Raw genomic sequence first — 24,897 nt, 5'->3', positions numbered from 1 at the left:
ACCAAACAAGAAAACCTCTCACCACAGGTTGGACAAATCAACATCCGAGTGCCTTCATGAGCACCTGAGCTAAGCTTTTCAAGTTTTGTTCAAGAGGTCCTGGTGGCAGGATTGAGTTAGAAACCAGGGAGCTAGAAAGCAAACTAGGAACTGGATGTTTCAGTGCTGCTGTTCAGTTTCTTGAGCTCTTCCTAGAGGAGCCCCTTTCTTTTTGGCAGAGTGGTGACTTCAGAAATTGTGCTGCCGCTGACGGATGACTCACGTCTGCTGTTACTTGGTAGTGACATCTTGTTCAGCAACCAGCTCTCACATTCGAAGAGCATTTCCCATAAACCTGGCAGAACATAAAGACAGCAGTATGGGGAAAAAAAACATGCATTGGAATCAAGTCGTCTTCAGAGTTATTTTTATACCAGATCAGAACTGGAAGTTGTCATAGGAATGTGTTTTATCACTTCTTGAAGCTTCTGTATCTTTATTTCTAAGGTGTGCTGTGAATATATCATGGTATCTTAGTAGTGGGATATTCAGAAACATAACACAGACTTGTGATAGAACAGAAAAAAGAGAAAGCTTCTTCCTGAAGTGAACTGCCAATGAGATCTTTAAAATCTCAAAAATGCTTTTGTATTTCAGACTTGTGGTGGGTTCTGGTGTTAATTTCCGTTTGACCTTTGTAAATTTAAAATAATAAGTGAAAAAAATAATACTTTTTTGCCGTAATGATTCTATCTAGATCCACAATACAATATTGTGTTTAACCTCATGGCTGTGTTTCCAATATTTATTTGTGTAAGATATGTAGACCTAGCAGCTTTGTTGTGGCAAGAATGCTATGCTTTCAAAGTTGTTGTTTTTTGTTTTTTTCTTTTTTCCTCTTGTAGAGTTCAAAGCAACAGATGAGTTGTGAAAGAGAACAACTAAGGGTAAGTGCAATGATACCCAAAATGTTCTGTTTCTTTAAAACATAAGCAGAATCTAGTTTGTGCTTTTGACAGATGGATTACTTTATTTAAGAGGAACATATTTAGCTCATTTGTTGCTTGTTGGTAAATATTGTATATATCTCAATATAAAACAGTTACAGTAGATACAGGTTTTTCTTCCATAATTTAGTGAGATTTGGCAGTAAATACCTCTTTATGGGAGCTTTCTTGACACTCAGTGTGCTCTTCCTATACACCATGTGAAGATTTAGTAGTGGTAAAGGTCACTATGTTTCTCAGACTTTCTCCACTGCCAGATTGTTTCAAACAAGAAGATACTATCCTTTGGATTTTTTTTATAGTGTGTGTGCTTTCAGAAAGAAATCAGTGCTAAGAATGTGAGGGAACTGGCAGAAAAGGTCCAAGTATTTTAGTGTGTATATTGGTTGTGTACAATCTGTAAACAAGATGGAGTTCCTGAACCCAGGTTGCTGACTTTATTTTGTTTTCCCTTTTTCCTATGGTAAGTGACAGTGTTTTAAACAGGTTTTAGTCCCTGGTCCCTTTAAATGCTACATATGTTACATATCTGTACAGATGCTTTTTATCGCAAGTATTTCCTTGTTCAACTGACTGATTCTAGTATTTGTTTGGAAAGGCATAAGAGTTTTCATTAATTAAAAAAAAAAAAAGCTTTTGGGTCATCCAAGTGTTGCTTAATAGACCTACATTTATTGATACCACATGATGGGTATTTGCTTGAAATCCCACATGCAAGTAGAGAGGGAGAGGCAGGCCTGAAGGAAGTGTAAGTTTTAATGCAAACAAAAATATTATTGGAAATAGGAAAAGCAGCATTTTTTTTGTTTGCAGTTTACTAAGCATCAGCAGTGCCTGCATGACTTGCAAGTATAAAGAATATACTGTAGTCTTAAAATAAGTTGTGCAGCATTCTTAAACATTCAGCCGTTCATTAGATTAACTTCATCAACATATCTAGATGCTTCAGCTGGTCTTCACCATATTTGCAATGGGATTTTTTGGTAAACAAGTTATGCAAGAATGATGCATCACATATTGTCCTTGATTCTTCTCTTGCTGATATGTGACTGCATTGCTATTGTACTGAAGCTGGAGTGACAAAGCTTTGTTTTATCAGTAGTAATGTCTCAACAGAGCAGCTGTCAAAGGTAAAATATTTCAATAGTACCTGAAGGACAATCTTTTCAAGAGGTAGCAGTGCCATGAGAGCAAAGAAAGTTTTCATTTGGTTTTATTGGTTTTATTAAGTTTTCTCCTTTGAAGAAAAACATCATTTTGAAATATAATGGGAGGAGGCCCCCAGCTCTTCCTTCAAGTAAATATGTGTGATTTTTCTAAGCAGTGGATAAAATGTGATGCAGTAAAACTTTCATGTATCTTCCTGTTCCAGTATTACACATTGACATCTAACAATGAGCTCAGTGCTTATGATGCCTTTGTGTCACATCAAAATGTGACTTTTCATGAAAACTTAAGGGGAAAAAAACCACGTCTCTAACCTACTAAGATTAGGTACATCTCCTTCCACTACTGCTGTGATGTTCCCATTACATGAAATATAGTTATCAGTGTAAACTCTGTTCCCGAGGCTGGGATGCAATGAAAGCAGTACACCACCCCACGGAGTTAGAGCTTGTGGCTGTAGTACAAAAACTATAGCCACCAAGAAGTCTCACGCAGACAGATACAGTGAAAGCAACAATTACAGTGCAGAGCACGATAGAGCTGTTTGTTTCCCCTGCCTGGTCTTCAAATGCCCAAACCTTTACCAGTGCCCAGAATCTATTCTAGTTTACAACAGCTCATCTGCTGTGACAAAAGGTCACGGTGAAATTTCAATATACTGTGTGGAGATGTTTTGGTCATAGTTCTGTGCTGGCACCTTTGACTCTCCTTAGTCATGCTGCAAACAGCCCCCCGCTGCCAGGTTCTGCACCTTCAATGCTCTCAGGGTGTAACTAGACCGTTCTGTCACTTTTAGGTTGGCTCCCTAACAGAGCAGTGCTGTTAAAGAAATGTTTAATTGGCTGAGTTAGATTTTTCAGGCCTGCAAGATGTTCTTTTGGGGTTTGTGACCTACCATGAATACTTGGATGTGAGGCAGTCGCTTCACAACAAAATATTGTTTCATCCCAGCTGAAAGAATTGAAATATAACGAGAGAACAGGATTAAAACAACAAAATGCTAACATCCGTTTGTGTTTGTTAAACTGAGTTAAAACTTAGATCCTTATCCTTAGATCATCTAAAAATATAATAAAAAAGACACATTATCTCCTACCTTCCTTGCTAAGTCTAAGATGACATGTCTGCCACTCACCTTTTTTGATTCCCTAGTCATTCCTTAGTCTACAAGTCCTAAAGAAGTTCCAAAAGAAAGGCACTTTAAGAAAGGCTTGTTTAAACCATAATAGTGCAAATAAATAATTAGACATTCTGTGGCTATAGAAAGAAATATCCAAGTCTGACTTTAGTCATTTATTCAGATATTCTCACCTCTTATCTGGTTCATTGGCTTTTAAATTCTAAATGCAGAGCAGAAACTCGCTGTTCTGGAATAAAGCATTTAGAATAATGAAACTTTTATTCATGTATAATGGCCAGAGGCTCCAATATTATATTTACAATGAATGATAATTCTAGTAATTAAGGAAGTCTGTATATTTTAACCCTTTTCTGCTCAAGGTTTGAAAATGACAGTGACCACAAGTTTGTAACTTATTTGACTTGCCAACCTGGTACAATTCCCAGCTAGACATTAATGTTTACAGCTGAATTATTTAAACGAGAACTCATACAGAAAGCTATGGGAATTTTATCTCTAGCACAGCTGGTTGGGTTGTTTGGGGTTTTTTTTTCCTCTCCCATTTGGATATATAACACAAGCTGACTTTGGTATATTTCCATCTGATTTTAGAAAAAATCACAAAGCATTACTGCTATTTTTCAAGTTTTTCTTTCTCTTGGAAATGATTTTCATTACCATGTGCTGCTTTGAATATTAATTTTATTTCATATTTTTGTAACTTCTTTTTGCTTTCTAATCTGGCTTCATTTAAATGAAGTTGTACTAAAAAACTAATGTGTCTTTAAAGGGAAATTGACTCATCAGTGTTGCGCTCTCCAGCTCCATCCACACACTGCTCTTTGTCAGTATTTCCTTTAAAGAAAATAATGATACTGTTTAGTCCTCCTTACTCTGTTTTGTGTTCTCCAATCCTGATTTATAAATCTCTTCTTGGACAGATACACCCTCTCCTCTTCTCTGACTCTTTCCTACTGCCACTTGCTGTTTTATGAGTCACTGTGTGGAGCTTAATGTAATTGTCATTCTGATGCATTATAAATGACCTGTAAAGACACAGAACTCACAGCTTGCTCAAAATCATTTAAGAACACTTTTCTTGTATTTGGGTCTGAAAAACAGACTTTGAAACATGAATGATACAGGTTATTTAAGGCTGTGAAGAAAATCGGGATACCAGCCCTAGACAGAAATAAGCTGTAGTACATAAAGCTATAAAAAAGTGTAGCGACAGCCTCAGAAGTCTGTCTACTGCTTCCACTGAACCTTCCGTACTGTTTTGACTTTAACCTGGGATTTTATTTTTTTTATCATAGCCTAAGGACATTATTTAAACTTATAGGCTAACTTAAACCTTACCGAGCTTTACCCAACCTTCCTTTCAACTAAAATTATTATTTTGCATTATCAACTCAAAGTAATTGTTTAAAGTGAACTTTTGTATCTGTATTTACATGCATGAGTTTTGCTATATAAGCTAATGCTTTTGGTCCTTATGCAGCAATACTTGAGCTCTCTAAGGTGGGCACAGACCAATTTTAAACTCTAATGTTAGGAGGGTTTATAAATGTTCCTGTGAATACCAATGAGGTCTAATGGTAAATGGTGCGATTAACTTCCTTGATCTGAAATTTAAGTGACCTAGTTGTTGCTCTAATTAACAGCTTCTTTCACATGCACTTATCAAGATGCATTATATGCAGCCAGAGTTCCTTCTCTGGTCTGAAATATGGGAAAGGCAGGGTCTTACTATCATCTTGTATTTAATATCAACTTTTTTTTTTTATAGTACTCTAATTTTCAAGGAGACAAAAGGAAGTTTTGCATGCAATATCATTCTATTTGTCTTGTCTTTTATACAGTAAATGAAATAAGCTGGCACACACAGCCAAAAATGTATTAAAGTTACGCCAGGCAGAGGGGGGAAAAAAAAAATCAAATGTCCAGCATAATTTTTAAGCAACTATAATCCTGCAGTATTTAGCTTTCTTTGTGTCTTTGTTCAGTGCATTAATTTATCAGGTTGTAAGGCGCTTAGCTGTGTAGATGGGGTTTTTTTGAAACTTTTTAAAGAGAAGTTTTGAAGCTCATCGTTGTGGTATTAGCTTTTTCCAGTGATCTAAGGATAATCCACTGATATTGTTTGTGGACAATGTTCGTCTGATGCACTAAGGAGGTAAATTGTGATTCAGTGGCAGATGCTAATTTTTTATCAGTTTGAGCTGGGCGGGGGGAGGAAACAACTGGAGAGAGGAAGAGAATCAGAGTGGAAGTGATTTGTGAAGTATTTGTTATTTTTGAGCATTTTCTGAAATAATTTACTATGGTGATAGCATAGCAGAACTTGTGGTGGCTGGCGAAAGAATCTGTGCTTTCAATCTCTACCTCTTCCCACACTGGACTGGAGAAAAGGAAAGGTATATAAGCTTGTTTCATGAGTCAGTGGTGTCTTACCTCATTACCAGAAAGCAACACAGTAATTCATAGCGTTTCTGCAAAACCGGTCAGCTAGTTCTGGCCGTTAATAAAAATTTCACTGTTTTTCTTGTCCTTCTGAAAATCTCTTGGTATGCATTTGCAAACCATGTGTGTACGTTTTGCCTGGAAGAGCAATCTGGAACTACCTAGTAGTATACATCCCTCTCTTAAAGGAAAAAGGGTTAAAAGGGGAAAAGCTAAGATATACTAGTAGAGATGGATCAATCCGATGTGTGTTTACTACTCATCCTTTTCTTAGGAATTCACGTAGATTATGCTGCATTTGACATGCCAGACAAGTGGCTTAAAATGATCCTTCTTTAATTTCTGTAGTTATTCTTGCAGTGAGCTATATGCGTCATCATCCTTGTAGGTGTATGGTGAAGATACAGGTAGGTGAGATTATGAGAAGGCATTATATTTTTGGTTCCTGGTCTGTATTACAAATTGGCATGGAATGAAATTAGAGTAATCTCACCGTTTTACAAACTACATTCCCAGTGGTTCCATAAAGAGTAATTCACAGCATAGTTTGGAAAAAAAATATTGGAACTAAGACCTGAAGAAGAATAAAAGGATTGTAAATAGTCCACCAAACTTTTGGGGAGGGAGGTTAATTGTAGGGATGTGATTTCATTTAAATTTTCATCTAGCTTGAAATTAATGTGTGCAAAAAAAGGCAACTAAAGAAATGTGGTAAAATTAGATTTCAGTCCTGCTGGCAGTTCTGGTATACTTTAGGAGCCTTCCTAAGCGTAGTAACTTTCTTAAGATAACACTGGCCTCCAATTTGTTGTTTAATAACCATGGTGATTATTAAAAAAGGTAACAATGGCTAGGTAATGAAAATTGTTATGGTTCACGTTTAAAGTGACATAGCCTCTCACCGTGAGGATGCTGTTATCCACTTAAAATGCTAACTGCTAATAATATGCTCCTTTGATCAAGAGAAGAAAGAATGTTTGCAGCACTTCCCTTTGTTGAATAGTGATGGTGCCACTTACTTTAGGTTTCTTAAAATTCTTTCAGGAATAGTAAAGAAGCCTTTAGGTATTTTCCTTGTCTCTGCTGCTGATGGAGTGCCATTCAGAAAACCTTCCGTTCCTTTCCTGATGTTGTTTTGGCATCTCTCTCTGAGAACAGTAGGCAGAGGATTTTCCGTTGTTCAACTGCCACTTTCTCTTGAGTTCAACTTTGATTTTTGCACAGTCAAGTATTTTCTCAGTATGGTGCTTTGTAATTGCTGAAACTGAATAGTTACAGTAATATTTGGTGAGGCTGAAGCAATGTTTTCAGTTACTACCTGTCCATTTAGTGTGACAGACAGATTCTGTCTAGAGCTGCAGCACACTGTGGAATTTGGCAGCTACTTGACATGTATTTAAAGTCATGTTTGTATACAGACAGTCAAAGATAGGGATTTGGTTTGTGAGACAATTCCACTAAATGTAATCAAGGTTCAGGAAATGGCAAACTTCTGAAGGGATAGAAGGAAATAGATTTAGATAGTATAAAGGCTACTGAACCAGTACCCAACACTAATTCAAAATCCTGGTGCTCTCTTTCTCCTGCTACAAAAACATTAGCAATACACAGTACTGGATCCACACTGTATTTGGGAACAGCTTGTGCCCTCAGAACAGCAACTTTTGGTACAGGCTTTCTGCAATGACTGCATACAGCTTCTTTCGCAGAACACTTGCTGCAATCAGTGATGCTATCCTAGAGAAGAAGAAAGATTTTCTTGCTTATTTTGTATTTGTTGAGAGGGAGCTCTTTTTTCACATAGCTTTATAATTTCTCTTTGATCATCTTGAAGCTAGAGCTTTAAGTGCACAGCTTTAACAGTGTTTATACTGTCTTGACTTATTATTTCAACCTCTACTGTTGCTTAGTCAATTTGACTAGCAAAGATCATAGTCCTCTCTAACGTCACATCTAATTCAAGCAGGAAACGCTATCTAGTTTAAAGTGCAATTCTGGATTTTTGATTGGCTGGTTTTGTTTTTTTGCAGGGGTGTGTGTGTTTGGTTTGGTTTTTTTTTCCCCAGGGTGTTTCCACGAGGCCTTTCTGGCTCGGGTGAGGGGTTGTGTGGTTTTGGCTGGGCAGTGCTGTTGGCTCGTACTATTTATGTTTTTTTTTCACTAGGGTCAAGTGAAAAACCTGAAAAAGCTCTTCATTTGCAGGTAGATGGGCTGGATTTTTAACATACTCTTTGGTCCTTCTGCGTGGTGGATTTCTATTCTCATTTACTCATATATCAAATAACTGACTGAGCAACTAGATTTTTAAAGGGAATAAGACAGGCATTGAGACTATTATAATAACTGAAAAAAATAATTTACATCAACAATCCAAATGATACAGTGTTATAAAGACGTATAGTCATTGGGCCACATTGACTCCTTGAACCTAGTATTGTTTAAAGTAGAAAGAATGAAGGAATATTGATTATAATATGGACAGCATGTTCTAGTATTGACGGTAATGATCTTTTTACGTTCTGTAAAATCTTTCTAAACCTTACTTGTTTAAACTGGTCAGGTTCACTTCTCTACTAAAGCATTTAATTATGTTTTTTTAAGTAGCTGCCAAATTTTTTCAAAGCAGCAAAGTTACAAGGAAGAATAAGTTAATCCTAAACAAAAATGCAGCTGCACGCATCAATATTAATAAGTATGTATATACATACAAACACATATATCTGTATTATATATATAAAATACAGTTTAAGGATCCAGTCCTACAGACTTGTAGTTGACATGCGACAGACCATATACACCATACTGTTTATATAAAGGGTGAAATCTTGGCTTCAGATAGGCCAGGATTTTAGAAGTGTACCTTGTTCTTAGTCTCTTGAAATTTTTTTACAGTACGAGAACCTGGACAGTAATTGTGTTCTGTTCTATTCTGCAGCAAAATCCCAAGTTGTCCTGAAAGCCAAGTCTTTCTGTGTGTTCAACAGAAATGGTTTTCTTAGTACAGAATCCCAAGCAATTGTATGTGATTTCCAGGAAGCAGGATAAAGAAATAAAAATAAGCTATGCTAAACAAACAAAAATCATGTTTTATCAAGCTGACATTTGTTTTGAGCCATCTTGAAGTTTTGGACTCAAGCAGGGAGCTATTCCTGCTGTTGGAAGACAAATGAAGATAAGTACAGAATTTAAAAAATACCTGTAGTTCTACTAATTTTTCTCCTCTTCACAAAACCTTGCAGCAAAAATTCCTTTAGAAAGAACTATATTAGCCAACAGATTCACACTTTTCACTGCGTTTGCAGAAGCTGTTGGGACAGTAAGATCAGCAGACAAACATCCCTGCTACATAGATCTGTTTGATGCTTTCCTAATGTAGCCTAACGAAGGGCAGTCCTGGACAGCATAACCACTGCAGAGGCCTCATCAGTCTGGAAACTGGTATATTTAAACATCAAAGCCTGAACTGTATCTTCTGATTTTGAGACTGAAATAAACTCCCACAACATGCTGCTGTGCTAAGAACACCAGTATGAATTGCTCAGAATCCCACCTCCTTGCAGGCTTGAGAAACACCTACCTAGCTGTGGAAAAAGTTATTTTAAAAAAAAAAAAAAAAGGCGGCAGCCATAATCTGTCATTGTTATTCACATATGGGATTTATTTTACCTCTTTATTTGTCCTGTTCACTTAAATGGGGTGAAAATACTTCTGTGAAAGTAAATAGACATACACATGTTGAGAAATTATTGCTAAGTTATTAGTTTTAACTACCTTCATATTGTAAAGTATCTTTTTAATATTTAAGTGAAATTGACAAAACCCCACATGATAGGTAGAGAAAATATGAATGTAAATACATAAAGTACTTCTAGTTGTACCTGGAGAAAAAAAACTATGTCCTACTGCTTGTTTATAAAACCTTGATAATGTCCCCAAAAATACAGAGCAGATGGATTTTTTTGAATTTATTTAATCTGTACCAAGTATGGAAAAGTTTGTTTGTCAAGTTACGCTGGCAGTTCATCAACAGAGCAACACGTGACAATTATGTCAATACATGTGGACTGCCCAGAGAAAAAAATATTCTAAGTCAAAATAAAAATTAAAAGCGGAAATAACAGCCGGAAGGAACTGATGATGAAATCCCTGCAAATCACCATCCTGATATCACCAGTCTCTGTCACTGAAGTGGGGTAACTCTCTTGCTCCAAGTGTTGAATATGTGCTTGAGAGAGAGATCTTGTGTTTTAGATGCCACAGTCTTCCAAGAGGAAAAAGAGAATAAAACTGTGAAACGGTTGGTAGGTCCTAAAAGATTGTGATGACATCATGATGAAAGGAGGAGGTCTCTACTGGCACCAATACTATTTACTGTCTTCATCAATGACATGGTGGGATTGAGTGCACCCTCAGCAAGTTTGTGGACGACACCAAGCTGAGTGGTGCTGTTGATACACTAGAGGGAAGGGATGCCATCGAGAGGGACCTTGACAGGCTTCAGGAGTGGGGCCAGGTGAACCTCATGAAGTTCAGCAAGGCCAAGAGCAAGGTCCTGCACCTGGGTTGGGGCAATCACCAATACCAGTACAGACGGGGACAAACTGATTGAGATGTAAGAAATAGTAAGCAGGTATTTTTATACTTGTAGCATGATATCTAGAGGATCCATTTTATAAACCAGGAAGCTGAGAAAGGTAAAAATGCTTTGCTGATACGTAACATCTTTGTTGTTTCTCACCCCTGGGAGAAGCTGACCTTGACTCAAGAATGTTTTGTTCCCCCCCCCATCTGTTTGCTGTTGTGTATTTTGAAGCTTTGCTGATCTCTGTTATCTTTAAAGATAGTATGGCTTAGACAGGGGGAGGGACATATAAAAAACAAGTACATCGTATCACAGGCATTTTTCACACTCCACTAATATTGTAAATTTAAGCCCTTCTGTAAAGGGGTGGCTACAGATGTATGCTAAGTGTGTAATCAAATGCCATGTAGACTGTTATTCCATAGGGAATAGGCAAAAATACAGATATACACTCTGCTCACAGGTTCACTGGGGCAATTTATAGCATTTCTCTTTCATACAGTAGTTGTCTCTTCCTTTGGATTCTTAAGATCTCGTTGAGTACAATACTGAAAGTAAAAAAAAGTGGCCTTCATCTCAAGGTCACTTTCCTACTTGATAGCAGTTGCCCTCCAAAAAGCACATAATTAATAGTTTTATTACCTTGATTCAGTCATTTCCTTTGGTTGGTTTTCCCTACATGCTATAGATTACTTCATATGCTATGAGCTCATTTCTCCTTTTTTTTCCCCCATTCTCTAAACTACTGCTTTCTACAACTGTTTTCATCATTGTTAAAAATCATTTATATAACACCATAAATTACAGGCACTTTACAAGCACAGAGTAAGATACCACCTTTGCCCCAAACAGGTTATGGTTCAGATACATCCTTGATTTCTGGTGTACCTTTTTTACTTAACACAAGGGCCTGGGAATTTTAAGGTAGACTGTATTAATCTCCTGTTTTATTCCCACAATTTTTCATAATCAAATGATGGCGATCACAACTGTATGCCTCAATTTATGTGATGTAGATAACTAATCATTTGTTTGGTACTTAACATAAAGGTATTGTAAACACTTCTTGCTAATAATTCCAGGCACGCATTTTTGTGCATATACATTTGCAATTAAAAGCTGCAGGTGCTGGAAAAAAACCCAGACTTTTGATCATTTAGCTCTCCCCCCCTTCTTTTTTTCTTGATACTGTAACTGGCATTTCCATTTTTTGTAATGAAAAATCCCAGGAATTTTCATGTGATATTGCCACAGTGCCCACGTAAAAACCTGACGGCATGTTCTGTAATGATGCCTTTGAAAAAGTAGTTTATTTTTTTGAGTTTGGCTCATTTGCTAGGCTCCCAACTGAAGGATATCTTATACCTGGTCTACAGTCCTGCTTCCACTAAAATGCACTTTTTAAAATCTAATTGTAGTTACCATCTAACTTGAAAATCATGAAAAATATTTTCTGATATCTGCCTGAAAAGTAGCTATCAAAAATACAGCAAAGGAATGTTAGTGTAATTATTTACTATTCTTCCTTCACTTTTAAATATAGATAAAAAAAAAAAAACCAACTGTAAATCTAGGAAAGACTGTAAACTCACTTACCAACTTACTTTACTCTAAGCCCTTGAAATGTCCAGGTCTTGGGTGCTGGTCGTCGTCTTAGTCATATACTCAGATGGAAATGTGGAGTCCAGTATAGGATTGTGGGGTTTTCTTTCCGTTATGATAATCTGGTATCCAGAGTATCTGTTTTACAGGGAGAGACAGGAAAATACTTTCAATATTCATCAGTGACTAAAATATAATGAAACTTTTCTAAACTCGTATGTATCCAAACTTTGTAATTTTTTCACATGTTGACATCAGAACAGAGCAATCATGGTATGCTGACAAAGCCATGCAGTTCTTTCTGTTTTGAAAATAGTAAGCAATGCTTACGATGCAGTTTTCAGATCTAATGGCTGCAAAAAAATAATAGGTTCCGTACTCTATTCAGTACATTAAAATTATGATACCTCTGACCCAAAATATAAAAAATGTTTTTTCACTCATTTCTTGTTTTGAAAAGGTATGAGAGACTTATCCTAAATAATACATAATGGTATTAGGGTTACATTTAACTATCAGAAAGACTTTTACCATTTTTAGAAGACTCTGTGGCTTACATGATACCAATTATATAATGATATGAAAAACACTGACTTTTATTTGTATTCACAGAAGTTTTCTGATGGTTCTTAACTTTCTCTCTATAATAAATATGTGCTTCTTTTAGGATGGAGAAGCAAAACCTATAAAGCTCACCAAAAATAACCCACTTGACCTCAATGGAATAAACACATCCCTCCACATTTCTTCTGAAATCTTAAGCTTCAAGCTTATCTGTTGTTGCTGGTTTGTTTTGGTTTTGGTTTTGTTTTTTTCATTTCCCACTTTATTCTCCAGGAAGTGTAGCTAACAATAATGGAAAATTACTATACAGACTAGAAATGATTTATGTAGATGAAACCAGAGGTGACATGAAAGGGCCATAGTGTTCAGGAATCAGTGAACAGCAGTCAGTTAAAAAGGCTGATAAAAATCATTATAAATAAATTCTACTAAAATGCTCCTGTGCTAAATTCTTCATTGCGTTAGTTAGATCTTCACTACCTCCTAGCTACTGCTTTGTGCTCCTGATGGCACTGAACAGTCTCCTTCAGCAGCTACACACTTGAAGGACTGAAGAGAGAAAAATGGAACCATGTGGAAATTTTGGGGAGAAGAGTGAAATGCAAACAAGTCTCTTTCCACAGCCTCCATCAGGAGTAATTGTGGGGAATGAGAAACTTGCTGTGAAAAGGAACTCCTCCTCCAAAGCCAAAGGCCAATGATAACAGGGGCATGTGAAAAACTTAATAAAATTGGTCAACAGTTCTTTTTAGTTCCTTGCAAACAAAACCTCAGTAACCTACCATAACAACACAGCAATGTAGACTGAGATGCATTTAAAATAAAATAATTAATGGTTGAAATTGTAAAAGCAAAAAAGTTTCTGGAAATCTTATTAACACTTCTGTAATTACTTATTTCAAAAGTTATACCAGTGACGTGAGTGCTGTAGTTAACACAAAAATGTTTGAGAATTTTTAAAAATTGTTAATAAATAAATGTACGCATAGAAAACAGCATTGTAAAAATTATAGTTAAGTGGTCACATGCAACTCTCTTCTGAGTAGTCCTATTCAGAAGAGCTAAGATGTATGGTGCATATAGTCAGGGGTGTTAAAGATCTCACTTGGATATAGCCACATTGCCAGCTGTGAGGAGAAAGCTTCTTTGTTATTAATCATTCTCCCCAAAGACTGTCTAGGAACCATTAGCTGGAATCTTTATAAATACAACTGGTCTGAAAACAGAATTTAATTTCTATTCTGTACACTATTCAGTTACTTCCCAGGATGTTGTCACTCCTAATCTGAAGAATCATAGAACGGCCCAGGTTGGAAGGGACCTGAAAAGATCATCTGGTCCAACCTTTAGAAAAGGTTGAAGGGAAAAAAAAAAAAAAATCTCATTTTTCAAATTGTTTAATGAAACAGTATTTCCACATTTGATTCAGAATCATCCAAGCTTTATTTTGAAAGCATTGGAAAATACTGAAGTTATTAAAAATAGAAAAAAGTTTATTAAGTATGCAACTGTAATCATACTACAATTAGTATGACAATTAGTGGAGAAAACTCAGTTGAAACAGTCAGTTTTGACATTATTACAGTAAATAGTAAAAGCAGATTTACGTTTCTGCATGCTTTTCTAAACTAAATTCCACCCAAATGCTTGCCATGTTCCTGCATTGTTTATTTTGCTTTCTTGCTGAAACTAAAGCACAGTATTGACGCATTGCTTTGCAGTTCCAATAGTGCATTATATGGAGCACTCAAGTCAGTTGTATGGTTCAGCCTTTTGCCTGCTTAGGTTAGTGCTGGAGGCACAGGAGTGCACGTTCGTTCCTTTGCCAGGTGGTGTAAAGAATGTAAACAGTATTGGAATTTGTAACATAGAAATAGTCTTAAAAGATGTATCTTAGGCTAAGAAAATTCTGGCATATGTTTAATTAGGTATTCATGCTTTCTGACTTGCGTGTTTGAATATCCATAATCATGGAAGACCTTAATTCAGAACATTTAGCTAATGTGGAGACTCGCTTACTGTACAGAGAGCATCTGAGTTTAATGCTCAGAGGGAAACAATGCAAAATATCACCACTGAGTGGCCATATGGGCTTTTATGCAATCTGATAGTGCAGTCCGGGAGTCCCTCTGCCTGTAAAGAATTGCATTAATGAGCTCTACTCATTTAGAATTTCGTTGTTTGAAGTGCAGGTCATAATGGAAAACAAGCCTTGCTAGTTACTGCTTTGCTCTGTATGTAACATGTACTTTGGATACATTAACTAAATAGAAGCAGGGTACCCATTTCTGAATGTTCTTTGCAGTTTTTTCATATTGGCACATTAAAGTTCGTATGTCAAAAAAATCAAAGTATCTTTTGAAATGCTTTAATATTGTTTATGATCACTTTGCAAAGATACTGTGGTTTAGTAAGGTCTTGCTCAGTGAAAAGCAGTAAGAGACTATGATGCCTTTGATCAGCATTTTGCAATTTACTCTGTGTGTGGAGCCCAACTGAGCCTAATGTAGTTCCACAGAAAAGCAATAGTGATACTGTTACCTCAGACTGTGGTCACAGAGACGCTGCTCCTTTTTCTTACGTGCATAGTTTTCTTTGAAGACAAAAGCAGCAGATGTTTGCTCTGCCACTTGCTGATGCTCTCTTTTAGTCCAACTCAAAGTATCAACAACCTTTTGTCATGGCGAGTGCTTCAGAACTGTGGAGTAATCTCAGGCTGCATCAAAATGTTGCCATCATGTTAGTGACTTGTCTATGATAAAAGATGGAACAGTAAAGTGAAGAACAACTGCTCCTTGTGACGCTACTGGAGAATTTCCCTCCGGAGGAAAAAAGTTAATGTTAGTTTTCACACGTACTCAAAAGTGAGTATTTCCAGTTTATACTACCAGAAGAATCTACATTTTGATTTGAGAGTGAGATTATATTTCCAGAATTTAATTGTCTTCAGAACAGGGTGTAATTTGTTTTGTTTCCAGTGTTCATACGTGTACATTTACTGTTGGAAATAGTTAACTTTGCATTTTGTTGCTGGGAAAGAAGTATCCAACTGATGTGAACCATGAACCCCTTAGGAAAATAGAAAATACATAGATTCAGAGCATCTCACAACTCAATTAAATATTTAGTGCACAGGCTGGATCCCTCCTAATGGAGAGTGTCTGAGGTAAGCATGGCATCTCTAATGTACGGTCAATTTAATAACTCAAAGAATGAGCAGCTAATATAAGGAGACAATACAGTGAGTATTTTGATTTCAGACAAAAGGAGAGAATTGTATGGTAAGCGAACTTTGTAATTGTGAGAATGCATGGTCAGGGAATCCAGCTTCACTTTGCTGAAGGAATTTCTGATAGTACCAGAAGGCAGTGGGGTGGACTGAAGTATGCACAGGTTTGTTTGCTTATTGGCTAGTTTATTGGCCTGTTGGTGGCAGTGCAAGTTGGTACAGAATTAGAGGACTGACCTGTTTTGTAATGCTTGATACAGGCAGGCAAAAGTATTCCAAATTTGACCTTTTGCAGTCAGCTGCATACTCCCAAAATTTTTAAGACCAGGGAAAAAAATCGTTCCTACTATGGGGATGTTGGAAGGGGTATAGTGACCTAGTTATCATCTGCTGGCACTGTGGGGGAAGCAATACAGAAGTCTGTTGTCTCAGTGTGTTCCTTGGAGCAATGCTGTGTGCATTTACCTGCAGTATGGATTTACAACTACTTAACTATGCAGTACTACTGTCAATACAAGTAGTGTAAATACAAGTACTTCTTTACAGGCAGTTGCATGTTGCACTTAACTTTCTTTTAGAAATACCTGTTCTTCAAAAACAACCATGTCCTGTTTAAAGAAATTCTAAATCTAGAGATGAGTCTTTGTACTTTTAAGCATTCAATGTGAACAAGAACAGACCATGGATAACTGCGTGCAGGTCCATTCACAGCTATGTTATGCTCTGAGATGACAGGAAGATATTCCCTCTACCAGACTCCCAACGGGCACTCTTCATCTCATTTTGTGTCTTGACATTCCCTGGCTTCCCTCACATAGTTTGGACTGATGGGCAGAAGTTTCCTAATATATCTGAAGTGATCTCAAAATAATTTGATATTACTTCTGAAAATCAGAACCATTTAGGCATACATGTACATACAGCACATTGCACATATTAAGAAAACACTGATGCAGCCTTAACTATTATCTCACTACTGATTTGTCATTAATACACAAATGGTTCCAGTAAATGTCGAAGGTTCCCGGAAAAACATGGTCTGAGACCTATTAAAGGGGAATGGTCAGTGAGTCTCAAGGTAGAAGCCAAAAAAAAGAAAGGACTATGGAGAATATATGCAGACAATAAAGATGATGGAGAGAGTCCTACAGGACACACAATGAAAGGCAGGCAAAGATGCCCAAAATGTTTTTGTGGTCTGGAAGGCAGCCAAAGAGGCATTGATTTATTGAAGAGCAGCATCACAGCTTCCTTTTCTCGAAGTGATGGTGCCATTAGAGCTCCTCGAGCAGTCTCTGATTTCCTTGAGAATGAGGAATAGGAATTTCACACAAAACACCAAAAGAAGATTCTGAAGCCAGTTATTTCTCAGACCTATGCCACTGCCAGACCATCACTTCGACTGTGTACCTGATTGGAGAATTCGGTATGTAAATATCTGCCTCAGATTGCACATAGGAGTTTCCTGCTTATTAAACACAGTGCCTACTTGTGTAAAAAGTACCCTAGCAATTGTGCACATAGGTTTTTGCACTCTTCGATCATGACGTGGTATACAAAAACTAGCTTTAATGAGACAGGTAATCTAGAAATTGTGAGTCACCAGTTAAAAATTATATTCAGCTGTTTTGTTAACTGAGTTAACTCAGTGCTGTTCTTGCAGACTGGTAATATACCAGGAGTGACTAGCACCTGTAGCATCATCTTTTTTCTATCTCTGTAGATATCTGAATTCTCTTATGTCGTTTCTTTTCTCTTCCACATTTGTTCTCTGAATGTTCATGTATTTTAGTTTTGTACTTTTCCATTTCCTCCCCCCCTACAGTGCCTCCCTAAAATAATGCCCCCTATGTCTACTTGTTTATTGCTTTACATGCCTGGAGATGGGCAATACCTGCCTTCACCAGAACTTTGTTGTAGAGGCCTTTGTGATATTGTGAGGAAAACAGTGGAGATCCTGGGCAGCCTAACGGCAGGGCTAATTCTGGCGCTCTTCCCAAGAAGACGAGATTTCAGGTGGTAGAGGAGCAGATTTTCGCCCTAGTCTCATGGCTGTTGTAACAGCGCTGCTGCCATCAGCAGTGGTACTGTTGGCAGCCTCAGAGGAGAAGGCGTGCTCTTAGCACATGCTGCCCTGTAGATACGCATGCCCCTCACCAAATCAAAACAGTGATATAACTAAGTTACAAGGCTGTTCTCACCTTGTTAAAAAACAAGTGTGACAAGGAGACGGAGCATGAATTTGTTTTGTCAGATATATGGTCAGAAATAACAACTGATAGGTTTGCTGTGATAAGTTCTATATGATGGCTTTGCTGAAAGGTAGGCTGTTTCATGATTTACTGAACTATTATAAGTGATAAAACTGATCCATTTGTTATCATCCAGTGCATAAAGACTTCAGGATTTAAGGAGCCTGCACTAAATAACAAAGCAATTTATAAACTCATAAACTGAAAATTACAGGGAAGTAGTCCTTAAGTCATTGGTAATAGCAACCTTTTATCATATTAGTGATGATTATCAAATGGTAACCCCTATTCCCCTTTTTAAAACAAAATTTTACCTTAGGAAAGTTGTAATTACTTAAAAATAAAGAAGTCATGGACATAACTTTGTATTAATGTATTGTGCAAGTGAGGCAAGTTTTATTTATTTATTTGGGTGTCATCCCTCCCACCACCACCCTATCAGGTCTCTACATCAACGGATGTGAACGGATTTATGCTTCTGCTAGCAGAAGCATGTTGGCTGATGTTAGCTGAGGAATGGTATTAGTTGGCTCTACTAGTGGGTAAAAGATCTTTATCCAAAGCAAATATGCGTGTAGTATCTTGAAAAGAGAATCTTCCTGTGTTTCAATAAACAGATAATAGTTAGCAATAGTTGGTTTCAGGTTAGCCTGTCCTAAGGAGAATATAATTATGTGTCCTACTGTGAAAATGGAAATACCCTGTACTGGATTTAAAAATTGCATTATTATTATTATAAGATTTTAAGTCTTGTCTGTGTTCTCTTGAATCAAAGATTTTATGGGCAGTGGAAAGAAGGTGTTGACTAGAGCTAAGCAAACATTTGCCTGGAGATAATTTTTCTGATGACATTAGTTTCTTTTTCTGCTCAAGAGTATCCTGAGTTATTTAATTAATTCATTCAATTTTATTCAACCAATGTAAGTTCTCAAGGAACAGACGAATTGAGAGCCACTTCTTACCAGTACTCAATATTTGATATCCAACTTGGTTTGTTCAAGTGTGAATTATTACATGCTGAAACAGATCTGTTTCTTTTTGTTATCGGTAAAAGCATAATTTCTAAAATCAAGATGAAGATTTGCAAAAACACCTGGGCATTATCTAGGAGAAGAAAATTGGAGAAACACACTAACATTTCAGGAAATTTAGTTAAAACACTGTTTTCTAATAGCCAGTAAATTCTGATCCTACTGTCCTTGTGTTAATTCCCTGGGAAAGGATTTTGTAAGCCTTTATTTTCCTTTCACAGACCTTATTCTAAATAAAGTCAAGTCCATCATCATCCCACAGTGACACCTTCCCTGATCAGGACTGAAGCTGGAGCCCACTTACGACAGCTTAAAAACAGCAGAGAGTATGTGAGGGTTTTCTATGGCTGCTAGAGTTTTCCTTGTCAGAATTGAGTCTGTTCTCACTAAAAGCAGTGGAAAAGCAGCAACCATATAGCACCTGTCATTGAAATTATGGACAAGGGATTGAGCTGTTCCTAATCGAACAATGATCACTAATAATTTGGCTTAATTATAGTCTGTTAGTTACCCTAAGAGTGTTGTCAGAATACAATGTTTGAATGTTGGGAGAAATAAGCAGCTCACTTCGTTACAGAAACGGCACAAATGAAGTGTACGTACGAGACAAACGGTCAGACCCCTCACATTTTTTCCCATCACCTTGCTATGCTAAGAAAAGGGAAAGCAAGTTTCATATTCCTGGTTCTATGGGAAACTATGAACTGTGGAAATCCCATGCATGTGTCACAGAGTCTAGGATCAGAAGAAGCTCCCATCTGTCTCCATCCTGCTTGTCACTCCTTGGACTATACACTGAACACAATTCATCAGACAGCCACAAATCCTGGCTCAGTATTTTAAATTGTGGTGATGTCTAATGACCAAATTGTTGGCTGGTTGCTCCTTAGGCTTTCCTGGGACAATATTCTGACCTCACTATACAGCAAATGAACACAGAAACTAATTTCTTGCATAAAAGCGACAGAAATGCTAAAGTAATAGAAATTAATTGAAAATGGAAAAAAAAAAAAGTATGTGTGGTGAAAACACAGAATAGTTTATAAACGTACTGAACTATACATAAAGTTGCACTTTGATTGCTCTTCTACAGTTACGCTGAAATCCAAAAAGCAGAAGCCAAAAAACCAGCAACAGCAACAACTCCTCCCTTAAAACTGCAGTGAATTAAGAGCAGATTAAGGGCTTGTTTTGTTACCATACCTCCTAAACATTTGCAGTTTTTCATTTCATAAATAGCCATGATAGATGAGACTGTAAGGTGTGGAAATTAAGCACAAACACAAATATTTCTAGCTCTCTAAATGTTTCAAAGTGGTTTTGGTACTCTGTGTAAATTATGTGAGATTTTAGTGTTGTTGCAGCTCATGTATCATGTGCCTGGTTGGTATCTTTTCTTGGTGGAGAAGCCTAAGTAAAAAAAAAAAAAAACCAAACCCAGTTCATCACCAGTAACGTCAGCATAATCATTACCATCACATTCCTGCCATCCTTTATTAAGCATTTTTAAAAAATATTATTAAACAAACACACGCACACACACCCCGGTTTAAATTCTAAAGTACAGAGACTTTAGTTGAAAACATGGACTCATTAAAGTCAATAAAAGTTTTGTCTTTGCAATCCCTGAGTCAAATATGTGATTTCAATATCCTTCTGTATGTTTATATAGCACCTAGCAAAACAGGGATTGCACCATTTAGCACTCAGATTACTTTAATATTCTTGCAGTTCCCAGGAATCTTACATACTCTGCAAGATGAGATACTTAGTCTACATTTTCTTATCTTCCAATGCAGTAAGCAGCAATATAGATGCTATTTCCAATCTTCTGTGTCAGTAATAAATATGCCAAGACATGTCCATAAATTATGCCCCTTTAATAAGGTAATGGAACTCCTAGAATCTAGAGCTTGATTTTTTTAAAATCTGAGTTGTTTAGGTGCCAGTAAGAATGTGCTGATCATATATATAACTAATCTTGATTAATTATGATTACACAATTTATTATTTCATTTTTGCTATTATCAACTATTTTTATCTGCCCTTAATATCTTACCAATCCCTTGTGATTCCATAGGCAAAATATTTGATACTCTGATTGATTATAAAAGTTAAGGCTGTGGTAAGAGCTGGTACAGAAATGCCATGTTCTGAAGCTAAAATACCTGTCAATGCCTCTATAGGAGAGCCTCATATGAATGTCTTTGGTAGCATCAGAGGAAATGGACCTCATTTCACAGCAAATAGCATATACTCATATTTGGAACAGTTTATAATTGCCTGTTCTTTAAAAGAACAGCAAGATTCTCATTGATTTTAATAGCCTTTGACCTGAACCCAATGTCAGCTCTCTTGGAGCAGCCTTTGTTAAAATGATCATGGTCAGTACCGTCTACTTACTTTTTTTGACACTGCTTGCAAATCCAGAACGTATAAGAACTAACCTTAGCAAACAGGGTTTGGCTTAAACTTTAGTCATAAGTGCAAAAAACAGAGTAATATGCCTGTTTTCAATCTTCTTATCCACGTTTTTCTACCTGTGCAGAAACTAGAGATGATCTAATGAACACAACATTTAATAATAGTTGTATTAAAAATAAAACACTTCAAATGAATGGTTTTGTGTAGCAGCATTAGAAATTGTTCCACTTGTTTGAAGGAATAAGATATGAAGAATTGATTGAGTAACCAATTTAATAATGAAGAGAATTTAGAATACAGAAAGATTAGTTGAGAGCCTTGGGACACAATTCACTGAAGTTTTATATGCTGCCTATGCTCAAAAACAGGGAAATTTTGATATAAAAGTGATTTATAGGCAATAGCTGTGCACAGTCTTTTATCATATTAATAAAATCTTTAACCAGTCTTTGAAAATTCTAAAGCCTCATGTGTTCAGTTCAGGTGCACAGATCAGAAAGAACTGCTGGCTGGCAGATGTGCAGATACATTATCAGAAAATGTCTTTTCAGCTTAACCAGTATAATCTAATTCATTCTAACATGATATTTCAAGTTTATTATAGCGTAATTGAATACAGAAGAACACAGTGCACTCTACAGTAGACAAAATGAGGTGAAAGTGTACAGCTTAAATGTGACCAGGTTAGGCCTGTTAGATTGCTGAATGTTGGTGGTTAAATTGGCTAGATCATTTAAACAATCCAAAACTGTAAACAAAACACTGTTCTTTTCCTTTTGAAGACTACCTTTGTGAAGTGTCTTTACTTTATGAAATTGCACTAAAGTTATTTAAAATTATACTGTCCTTGCACATTACCTATTGAAGCCAGTCCAGAGGAGGGCCGTGAAGATGGTCAGAGGGCTGGAGCACCTCTCCTGTGAAGACAGGCTGAGCGAGTTGGGGTTGTTCAGCCTGGAGAAGAGAAGGCTCCGGGCAGACCTTCTAGCAGCCTTCCAGAACCTAAAGGGGCCTACAAGAAAGCCAGAGGGGGACTTTTTACAAGGGCATGTAGTGATAGGACGAGGGGTAATGGCTTTAAACTGGAAGAGGGGAGATTTAGATTAGATGTAAGGAAGAAATTCTTCACTGTGAGGGTGGTGAGGCACTGGCACAGGTTGCCCAGAGAAGTTGTGGATGCCCCATCCCTGGAAGTGTTCAAGGCCAGGTTGGATGGGGCTTTGAGCAACCTGGTCCAGTGGAAGGTGGCCCTGCCCATGGCAGGGGGGCTTGGAACTAGATGATCTTTAGCGTCCCTTCCAACCCAAACCATTCTATGATTCTATGAAAAGTTATCACTTTAGTAAGCGGGCCATTAAATCTTTCTCTTCTGCTTCCACTAAAACAGGCACCAACCTTTTACCTGGACATAGTATTTAGTAGATCAAACTTAAATAGCTCTGTGTGTATATATGCATCTGTTTATCTGTATAAACTTCTCTATATAAATCTTAGAATTAAGTGCCACATTAATTCATTGTTTCATTTTTCTATGTTAAATCAGCTTTGAAATGTTAGTGGTATGGCAGTTATTTTATTTTGAATTCACCCCAGTGGCAGGAGTCTTTAAGACTCTCCTGATTACCGTTTGTTTAACGGTATGGATTTTAGGTTGCTCCCCCCAATCCTGCTTTGCTATTATGTCTCCTTGTTATAGGCTGTTTCAGCAGGTGCCTATCCATTTGCCACCTGCCCTGCTGCAGTGAATGATTGTGCAATTTAGTTAATGCATTTTAATTATTTAGGTGACATTTTACCTTGTATGGTTAGGCTGAATATGTAAATTGACTGGAGTCTTTAGTTAAAAAGAATGACAATTTTTTGTCTGAAGTGCACAGTCCATGACCAAAGATAATGAATAAGTAATCAAACATAAAAATAAGACAAAAGTTCTGTTTAATCTCATTCCCGTGGCCATTTTTATACCTCCTCCTTTTATTTACTAATTGATTTAGAATAGTTGTGTATATACTGTAGTAGTTGATGCGCTTAGTAGACAGACTGTGTTTGTAGCTTTCTATATCAATACCCAAAGCATATTATGGTAACGGTGTGATATGCTGCCAGTTCACAAGGTCAGGGATGATTTTCAAGAGCAATAATACAGCCTAAAAAGTGACCAAGGCTTGTCTCCTTTACATTGTAAAATTGTTCCTCACCTGAGGATGCTGTTGATCGATTTAGTAAATATATTGTGCATTACAATGAGACAGGTTAAATGAGTTAAAAATACTTCCTTGCAGCAAGGGATAAAAGTCTAAGCTGCAATCAAAAAACCCCAAGTCCCTTGCATGCTTATTCATTTGCATAAAGTACCTTCAACTTAACAAAAACCCCAACAAATCCAGTTCTCTTTATTAGCCTTTGTTTAATATACAAATCACAATTCTTTCTAATTTTGATTTTAAAGTACGTATTATGGCAAGAAAAAAAAAACCTACCAAAAATAAATTAAATTAGCACAAACACTTCTACTATCGTCTGATTTACTGTTTGTATTTCTCTGTTCCTCATATTGGCAGTTATCTCCCAGCAGTGCTAACAGCAGCAGCAATAGCACCATGAAGTCAGTAGATGGCTGTAGAAAAGTATGTTGAACACTCCTGTGTTAGCGTAATAAGATTGGGAAAGGCCTTGACCTGACTGGATGCGGCTTTTATCTGAAGTACATTTAAAGAGATAAAGGAGAAGCAGGGTGCAGTACATGTTCCTTTCTTTTCTGTAGGAGCTTTGCTTTGAGTTTAAAAATTTCTCAAATGCAGGATTTGTGAACTGGGTCCTTTAGCAAGGAGAGGTAATGGCTTGAGTGCCACTGGAGTCACCTGCTATTCTCTGATGATCCCCCCCCCGCGCCCCCCCCACGTCTTAGAAATCCTCCTATAAATTCCTACAGAGGGGGCGTCGGTAGATCCCATACTAACAATCAGGAAGTGGTATATTCGCATTTATTTATTTATTATTACTATTTTTTCTTTTTTTGCTTTCTCTCCAATGTAGTTGGCTGCCTTTAGTGCACGGACCTGCTCATTAAATAGATACACCAAGAATTGTTACCTAAGCAAGCTTGACAGTAAAGAAAGGACAGACTGAGTTAGGGAGAAAAAGGGAAGAAAAAAGACAGCCTGAAGCAAGTCACTTCACACGCAGAAAGAGCCACTGAACGAATGCTATTCTCATAAACAAACCAAAAAAAATACCTTGTATAAGAAAAGAAGAGAACTGTGAGGACTTGACAGAAAAAGGCAAGATTTTCTACCCACTGTTTTCAGTTTTCCTTCCAGACATACTTGGTGAAGTAAGGAGACTTCTGTTTGCTGACAGAGCCCTTGATTTCTTTCAAGATGATGATGTATTTGTGGGTAGGTAGTGTCTCTCTCCATGTCAATCTTTTATTAATAAATTGACTTTGGGACTGTAGATTTTAGCGTATAGTTACAG

General features: G+C 37.0%; 1 protein-coding gene across 2 annotated transcripts in view; it reads left to right on the top strand.

Moving 5' to 3' along the window:
• RBFOX1 (RNA binding fox-1 homolog 1) overlaps positions 1 to 24,897 on the top strand; it is a 1,343,363-nt gene that overhangs the window by 932,559 nt on the left and 385,907 nt on the right. The window contains exon 6 of one of the 2 annotated variants that reach the window (XM_050906339.1): positions 885 to 926. The exons of the other annotated variant lie outside the window; for it this stretch is intronic. Coding sequence (XP_050762296.1) covers positions 885 to 926 — 42 coding nt within the window. The remainder of the gene's footprint in view (positions 1 to 884; positions 927 to 24,897) is intronic. 2 annotated transcript variants of the gene reach the window in all.

This window comes from Gymnogyps californianus, chromosome 15 (assembly GCF_018139145.2).
Source record: "Gymnogyps californianus isolate 813 chromosome 15, ASM1813914v2, whole genome shotgun sequence".
In the NCBI taxonomy this organism is placed as follows: Eukaryota; Metazoa; Chordata; class Aves; order Accipitriformes; family Cathartidae; genus Gymnogyps; species Gymnogyps californianus.
Note: the sequence above shows the minus strand (reverse complement) of the source record. Positions and strands in the feature narration are given on the sequence as shown.